Here is a 9317-nt window from a genome sequence, read left to right on the forward strand (position 1 = left end):
TCCCTATTTGAGTATTACAGTTAAGAAAAATGGTGGTTAGAGAATTTTAGCATCATAAAGCTAATAAGTAGTAGAGCAGCAATTCAGACACAGGGTTTTCTGTTTCCAAGGTCAAGGTCTCTCAAGAGTACCAAGTTCCCTCTTATTATATTTCTTCTTTTTTAAATTGTTCTTATTACATTTGTATAATTAGCTACTGAAGTAGTATCTCTCATTAAAACCAATCTGCCTTCATTAAGGCTAACGAAATGATTCTCTCCTCTTTTCTCCTTCTTTCTCTCTCTCTTTCTCTCCCTCTCCCTCTCCTTCCTTCCTTTCTCCCTCCCTGCTTCTCTCTCTACCTCTCTCTCTTTATCTCAGTCTCTCCTCACTCTCTCTCCCCCATTCCCTCTCTTTCCCCTTTCTGTGTGTGTCTGTCTCTCCCCTATCTCTCTCTTCTCCCCCTCCTTCATTGCTTTCTTTCTGTCTCTGTCTTTCTGTCTTCTCTCCTTTGTGTGTCTGTCTCCCATCTCTCTCTTCTCCTCCCTTCACCTCTTTCTCTCTGTCTCTGTCTCTTTTATGCTTTTTGTGTGTGATATGATTAAATTTGTTGTCATTTGGCTAAGTCCACAATGCAATGTTTTTCCTAATGCAGATGTTTACAAATATGTCAATAGAGTCTCTGTGATTGAAGAGAAACTCTTCCTTTTTAAATACACAAAGAAATTTTCCTCTCCAAATATTGCAACAAGAAACTCAGGAAATATCAAGCATTAATATATTAATTTTTTTCTCTGAATACAAAGTTTTTGTTAATCTCTGCCATTTTTTAAGCTATGCCTGGAGTTTAATAATAATGAAATGGTTCCTTAACTAGCATTCCTTGTGATTGACACTAGTGGTAATTGACCCAGATTCTGTCTCAGCCCACTCTTTTGAATACCTCCTTGAAATGGGATTGCCTGTAGATTATAGGATCATAGATAGAGATCTGGAAGAGATCATGGGGCATCATTGTACAATTGAGAAAACTGAGATTCATAGAGATTACGTGATTTTCCTCAAGTCATACATGTCATAGATTAAGTATTAGAGCTCCCATTCATTCCATGGTACCATCAGTACTTAAGTTCCCAGTGAATGAATACCACAATTAGTTGGTGCAGTGGATAGAGCACTTATCTTCTGAGTTCGAATCTAACCTTGGATGCTTACTAGCTATATGAATCTGGTCAGATCACTTAGCTCTGTCTGCCTCAGTTTCCTTATCTGCAAAATGAGCTGAAAAGGAAAAGATAAATCACTTGAGTATCTTTGCCAGGAAAACCCAGGAGTCAAATATGACTGAACAACAATGAAGACCACATAATGGTAATTATTAAAGAGGGCTTGCATTTATCTGCTCTACTCTAGAACTTTTGATATATTTGGGAGCTTTGTAAGTCATGTTCAACACACACACACACACACACACACACACACACACTTTTTCCTTAATACAATGCAAAGAAAATATATTACATGTTGAAATTAGTCCTTTTCATTTTAGATATTGCAAAACTAAACACACAAGAGAACTTATAAAAGAGTGAACCTATCCATGAGACCTACAAAACAAAAGCTTAACAATTGTCATTTCTTTAATTTAGACTTACTCTAACATGAATATTTTATTTCCATTTATGAAGAGATAAATTTTCTACACCTATTAGCATCACAAACTTTTGAAAATGTTTCCAGGAAGAGAAACAGATTTTTTAAAAAAAGGTTTTTGTGGTAGTAGCAGTAAAGGGGCAGGTGAGGGAAGCTGTTAGATCATGGATTTCTCCACCATCTATGATGTTCTTCAACATAGAGGATTTACAATTTGTTACCTTTTGGAGCTGGTTTAAAAATAGAAAGAGAGTGAGAACTACCTAACAGAGCATGTGTTCCTACATGCCAAGTACAGTTCAAACTCAGAAGACTATTAGACTAAGTGGTTTTAAAGACCAGCCGATTAGTGCTTTTACAAGTAGCTCTAAATGGTCTATTCCTTTTAATTAAAGATTCTATTATTATAATAACAATACTTTACACTTATATAGAACCTTTCATCTACATAGCTCAAAAGGATTTTACAAGGACATTTTTCATCATTATCCCCATTTTAGAGATTGGAAAGCTGAGGCACTTAAACACTTGCACAAACAAGAAATTCAACACCAAACATTCAAAATCTCTGTGGCAGCCACCTTTTTTTAAAATCCAAAGATAAAGGTGCAGTTGAAATGTTCCCATGATTTCCAGGCTGCTGGTGAAGTTTTTAAATATGAATGCCTGATTGTCCTAAAATTCAGCCCTGACTGGCAATGAAAGCCATAATATGATAGCATTTCTTAAGTTTATCTCTAAAGAAGCTGGTAAACAAACAGAATCACAAAATCTAGGACTTTAAATTGCTAGTAGTATATTCTACCTATTTCTCTGCCTGAAGCATTAGGTTGTTGAATTTTAGAACTATAATAATAATAATAATAATAATAATAATAATAAGCATTTACATAATACATTACCAGCAAACCATTTTATAAATATTATCTCATTTGATACTTACAATAACTCTGCTACATAAGTGTTATTACCATACCCATTTTCAGGTGAGGAAATTGAAGTAAATAGAGATTAAGTAATTTGCCCATGTCACAAAAACCTTGGGAAATAGGTGTTTTAATTATCTTTATTTACTGTTGAGGAAACTGAAATGAAGAAAGATTAAGTGACTTGCCGAAAATTACACAACCAGGAGATATCTGAAGATTGATCTTTCAGGTTTTCCTGATTTCAGGGCTCAGGATGCCTCCTAGATATATGAAAACCTAGTTTGGAGAGAGGAGTGTGCTAGAAAATGTTTAGCAACCACTTTTTCAGGGAAAATGTACATAAAACACACTTTTAAATTTTATCTGTATTAATAACATTTTCTCCATCATTTTCTCAAGTCTAGACACTCAATAAAACACTAGATTAAATCCTGAATTGGAGGTATAAATTCTCAAACTGAAAAATATAACAATGTACTTGAAAGTTGGTAAGAACTGGCTCTGGCATCTCTTTTATAGACTATCTATCCCAAAGTCCTCATTTTTAAAATGAAGAAAGTAAGTCACATTTGAAGACCATGGGAATTAATTAGGTAACATGAGAGTTCTTGTTCTTCCTAAATAAATTCTTGACTAATAGAGAAAGCCACTGGACACATTATCATGGTTTAACATTCTGCATTCTAACAAACTTTTCTGAAATTAACTAATCCAAGAATTTTTATTTAATTCTCTAGAACATCCATTTACAAAATTGTGAAACATCCATAGCTGAGGCAAGTGTAATGAAGAACTCCTATGATCAGTTTCAAGTCCAGTCTTAGCATCATTTAAGTAATTACTTCTGTTTATTATCTGAGTGATCTACTACTGATGATCTGCACCATCATAGTAATTCGTTTTCCTAAAAGAAAGTTGTCATTACATCTCTAAATAATCATTTCCTCTCTCTATTACTCATCTGTAAAATGAGGGCACTGGACTCTATGTCTAAGATGGCTTCTAGCTCTAAGTCCTACCATCTCTGAAATGGTAAATAGTGAGAAGCATATGTAAAAGAATCAGAAGATATGCTTTTCTATCTTGCTTCTCCTTCTGCCACTGAAACATAAAACTCTTCCAGTTCACTATTTGCCCTAATAAAGCCTGGAATTTTGTTGTTCAGTTATGTCTAACTTTTCATGACCGCATTTGGGTTTTTTTTGGCATTTGGAGTCGTTTTCCACTTCCTTCTCCAGCTCATTTTACAGATAAGGACATTGAGGCAAATAGGTCACACAGGATCACACAACTAGTAAGTTAATGAGGCCAAATTTGAAATCAGATTTTCCTAATTCTTTGCCCCATGGTCTATCCATTGTACTACCTCGCTGCCTGGAATAAGAGTCTTCTATTCTAGTACCAGGTATATCACTAAATATACTGTGATCTTGGGTAAATCATTTAAGTCCCAAATTCCCAGTCTATAAAATAAGGCATTGGACCAATGATCTCTGGTATTCTCTATGTCTTCCAACTTACAGACTTTGTAGTTTTATAGTCCTGGGTCAATTCCCCCTCTTATTTATTCCATCATACATTATCTCTTGGGAAAGTACTTAGATACAATGTAAACTTTCAATAATGCCCTCAGTGCTTCAGATTGGGTGACAACACTTTTGAAAAGTAGCATCTAAACTCCGATCAAGAAAATGATTTAAGATAATTTTAATAGATCCATGATGAAAAATGCTTTTCACCTCTAAAGAAAGAATCAATAAACTCAGTGAGATGGAAGCAGATCTTTTTTCACTTTCTTTGTTTTTCTTGGCTTTTGTATGTGTGCGTTTTTTTGCAACGTGGATAATATGGGAAAATATTTGACATGGCTTCACATGTATAATCTAAATCATAGTGCTTGCCTTCTCAAGAAATGGGAAAGGAGTGAGAGGGAGAAAAATAATTTGTAACTAAAGTTTTTTTAAGTGAATGTTTAAAAGCTTTTAATGTAACTGGAAAATATTTAATAAAATAAATAAAAATATATTTATAAAAAGAAAAGTAGCAGCTAAGAGTACCTCCTCTCTTTTCAATTCCTTTTCTATAGAAAGTAGCCAAGCTCAGAAACTGATTGGAAAAGACTGAGAAAGTGGCAAAACTTTTGACCACTGAAAATTTGAATCAAAGATGAGAATGCAAAGGTGGAGTTTCCAATTGGTGGTACCCCAAGGCTGGTCTGATAAAGTAAAGGAACCATGATGAGAAATACTTTTCACCTCTGACCACACTTCTTTAAACTAACAAGGCAAGTATAGCCACTTGAAAGAGGTGGCTTTGGGTAATAAAAAGTCACCTACTGAGAATCAAACTGAGCTTGGTGCCCCTTCAATGTTTCATCAGGAGTTCACCTGTCAGGATGAGCATGGCACTTCCCAAGATCTTGACTAGTAAATAAGATTAGGCTGGTGGTCAATAGTATCACCTAGAAATTAAAATTATTTGTTCATTCTCCATCTTTCCATCCTACTGAGCCTTGATCATAGGAGAAACATGTTTACTCATTAGCCACAGCAGAAAGATAAGATAATTGCTAATTAGAAATTTCCCTGTCATTGTCTCTTTCTCCCACAGAGATGCTCATGCCTACCTCTCACCTCCAACTTTGGCAAACCTTCACATTGTCATGTTGTTTATTACAAAAATTCTTAGCCTTTGCAATGTTGTTCCTCCCTATCTTTTTGAGAGTTAGAAATCATTATTTTAAAAGTTTATAAGTTGCAAGTACTTAACATTTAGCTAAATAATACCATTATTTGTGTCAGTATGCTTCATCTGTATCATAGGAACTGTAAGTTTTAATTAATTATTAATTAATGTGATGAAATGATGTGAGAAAAGTAAAACCTATGGAAAAATAAAAATAAACATTTAAAATACTTTATTAATGTAAACAATACAGTTGAACATTTAAAAGTATATTAAGGATTGATATTTTTTGTTTTATTAGAAAATCAACAATATGAGATTCAATTCACATAAACAAAAATTTAATAAGCATCTTCCATGTGTAAGACACTATGCTAGGCACTGAGAATAAATACTAAATAGTCCCTGCCCTCAAAGAGCTCACATTCCACTGAGAGTTCCACATACACAGGTAATTGAATAGAAGGTAACTTGAGAATGGGTATCAGCAATTAGAGACATGAGAGAAATGACTATTATATAGACAGATTACAAAGGAAAAAGTAAACATTCACTTGATGAAAACATAAAATTAATCACATTCTTGAGCCAACTGCACAGTACTTATGACAATTTTCCAGTAATTTTTCTATACTCAAAAAAACCAATTGCCCTAATAACACCATCCAAGTGCTTTTCTGAAATTGGCTCTTGTGTTTTATGTATTTCAAACGTTGCTCTGGCTTTTGTGTGTTTATCACTGTTGTACATAGGGGATGAAAACTGGAGGGGAGCTCTATTGAAGAGAACTTGAGAAGACTTGAAAAAGCCATAAGGATTTTTTTAATTCTAGAGCAAAACTGTATGTCATATTGAAGCATAAACTGAAAGATAAGGCAGAGGGAAAGCAAGAACAATGGAAAAAAATGTCAATTTCAAATCTAGAGTTGAAGAACTCATACCTTAAATGGTCCTCTATTCCAAACATCATTAATAATGCTTATGGGACCACTACTCTTCTGGAAAAAATTAACCTTGTAGCCATTAAACAGAGTTCTACTCACAGCCAGGTGCTATTGTGAATAGAGTATGGGACTTGGAGTCAAATAGACATTTTACTAACTGTGTGACTCTGGGTATATCTTTAAATGTCTGTTTCCTCAGTTTCTCAGTTTCCTCTTCTGTTAAATATAGATAATAGCAATGCTTACCTGGAAGTATTATTGTGAGGACACATATGTGAGACAATATATGTAAAGCACCTTAAAAACCATAAAGTACTGTGTTAATTATCTCATCATCATCATCATAGTATCATAATCATCAACATTAATGGGATGAGATCAGTGCCATAACAACTACTACCTTGTTGACCATATTAAGCAGGTATCAAGGGATATTAATAGGGATGCAATTCTATAAGCAAGGAAATCACCTGAAAATAACTTTTGTTAATCAATGGAGAAATGGACATTTTGGTAAGATGTTTCTAAAAATTTTAGGGAAAAGCTCCACAGTCTTCATTACTTAACCCTTTTTTCTATAGAGTACAGGCAACATATAAATTAAATAAAGGTAAACTAAAATCATAGTAAAGCTTTTGCTTAGTATTTTTACATAATTTTAAAATATTTTAGAAGCATATAGAAAAACTGAAGACAGAATTTAGAATATTTAGATTCGTCACTTCTGTTAATAATTAATCTCCACTCCCTCCTCAACAAGTACAAACACATTTCCTAAGAAGAGAACCTTAGAAATCTTGAAGAGACTTGTACCTGACTTGCTAATGCTTTGTTTTTAGCACCTTCTTACAAACAAACCATAATCATTTGGCAAGAGGTCAGAGTGCCCATTTGCCCTATTTGACATTTATTTGGTAATAGCTGAAGTTTACATCTTTTTAAAGTATGCAAAGAGCTTGACATGTATCTCCTTTGAGCTCCACAACAATCCTGTGAGGCATGTCCTATAGTAATTATTATCCCCATTTTGCAGAGGAAGAAACTGAGGATCAGATAATTTAAGTGACTTGCCTAAGGTAAAATCGTTAGCAGTGCTAGCAAGTGACTTTTTGTCCATTGCACTGGGTTGCCTTCCTAAAGTCTATTTGTTATAGATCAGAATCAGCCTGTCCAGTGGTTTCACTACTAAAAATCAAATACGCTTAGTTCTTCAAAACTGAGCCCCATATTCTCTGATAATATCATCTTCTCCCTAATAAATTATTTTTCCTAGATAAAAATTCTCCCCTCCTCCCTGAGTATATCCAATCTGGGGGAAGTGGAGGAGTACAGCGGACAGCGCTGACGATGGAAGATCTGACCCATTTGGGCCTCTCACCTGTACACTTGCATGTCCGGTTGAAGAATTTCCTAGGCCACTGCTCACGATCATCCTGATTCCGCAGCATGTAGGGGCCACTCCAGGGCCTGGCATCTGTCAGCACCTCTGCACATTGTCCTCGGCCCTCTAGTATACCACATGTATTGGCAGGTTCCACACCCAAAGGTGGACAGCACTCTTTGGATACTAGATTTTCCACAGTCATACAGATCCGAGGAAACTGACTCCAGCTCACAGAGAGGAGACAGGATCCCAGACAAATGAGAATAACTGACCGTGGCAAGCCAGCCTGCTGCTGCTTGATCATTGTTCCAAAACGGGAAAATCTCTATTTCTCACAGAATCTGAAAACCTCAATTCCTCTCTTTCCCTTTAGCTTGACCTCCTTCTATCACTTTCTCTCTTCCTAGATTCTTTCCAGTTCTCACACTCCCCTTGTCTTTTTTATTTTTTGCCTCCCTTCCTTTACAAGAGCACATGCAAAACCACAAGACACGCACATGTGCACATGTTCACATGCATATGCACACACACTGTTTTATGTGGCTTTAAGTGTGAAACAACCGAAATAATTTTGACTTAATTAGAAACTCCTCTAGCAGTTCAGTTTAATGAGGTCTACACTTCTTACCATGTTAACCCCGTTAAAAATCAGACTTTGTTTAATTGAGCTAATTTACAAAGCGCTACAGTCATACTACTTATTATACTGGTATTTCTACCATCTGCCCCCCTCCCTTTTTCTACTCCTTGACTTTAATTATCTTGAACTCAGTTCAAAAAGCAAAAAGCGCGGTCTCTTCACTGGGGTGCTTTGCCAAGTCACCAGGACTTGTGGGGATTATGTAGTGGCTGGGAGAAGCCCTCATTAGTGGGATTAACGTTATAGAAATCCTCATAGTGAGCACATGACACGGAGAGCATAGTCAAGTTAGTAAAGTCTCTGGCCCTGGTTCAAGGGGGTAAAAACATCTTCTTTATCTGCAACTCATGTGCCTCAGCCAAGCTATGACCTCCAACTTCCTGGGGAGTCAATAGATGCAGTAAACCCCATGTCAAAGAATGCTTAAGGGCAAGCATGCAAGTTAACTAAAATTTGTCCTTATGACTGCTTACTGACAGGTTCCAAAGACCATTACAGGGGGTCAGGCAGCTTCAGAAATAAAACAACATTTATTTAGGACTGCAGTACAAGGCTCTGCTTTGTTCAATGATTAGGGATACTTTTCCCTGCAGAATAATAGCATACTATTCTCCTGATTGGCACACCTTCTCAGCAAATGATTTTTTTCTTTTATGGAAAATAGAATATCTTAATCTATCACTGGAAACTCGAAATTGTCCTTTTCAAAGTTATAATGAAGTCAGTGAGTGATTGAGAGTGACAGATACTGAAACATATTTTTTGATACTTTCATTTAAATAAGCAATCAAATATTATCAAAGCATCTGTCTAGACTCGTAATGGCCTCTCTCTGCTTCTGGGACATCTTCAGGATATTGAGAGAGCTGATAATCAGCAACTAGAATGTTCCACCTGCCAGAGAATTAGGAACAGTTCATCATAACTCTTCATATATCTCTCTGTAACAGCTGATATGTAGTCTTTTGTATGTGTTCAGAATTTTCTGGAATCAGTGACTTTCCACCCACTTTTCCTCAACCATTCCCTTTGCCAAACATGCTCTCCCTCCATCTTCACCTGACATTTACCCATGCATTAAATAGCAACTCAAAAGTTGTCTT

General features: G+C 35.7%; 1 protein-coding gene across 1 annotated transcript in view; it reads right to left on the reverse strand.

The window, feature by feature from the left end:
• The window catches only part of DCT (dopachrome tautomerase), a 30863-nt gene extending 22448 nt beyond the window's left edge, over positions 1 to 8415 (reverse strand). Inside the window, exon 1 of the mRNA XM_003765795.2 lies at positions 7569 to 8415. Within this exon, the coding sequence (XP_003765843.1) occupies positions 7569 to 7878 (310 nt within the window). The 5' untranslated portion in view covers positions 7879 to 8415. The remainder of the gene's footprint in view (positions 1 to 7568) is intronic.
• Between the last annotated feature and the right edge of the window lie 902 nt (positions 8416 to 9317).

This window comes from Sarcophilus harrisii, chromosome 3 (assembly GCF_902635505.1).
Source record: "Sarcophilus harrisii chromosome 3, mSarHar1.11, whole genome shotgun sequence".
Taxonomy (NCBI): Eukaryota; Metazoa; Chordata; class Mammalia; order Dasyuromorphia; family Dasyuridae; genus Sarcophilus; species Sarcophilus harrisii.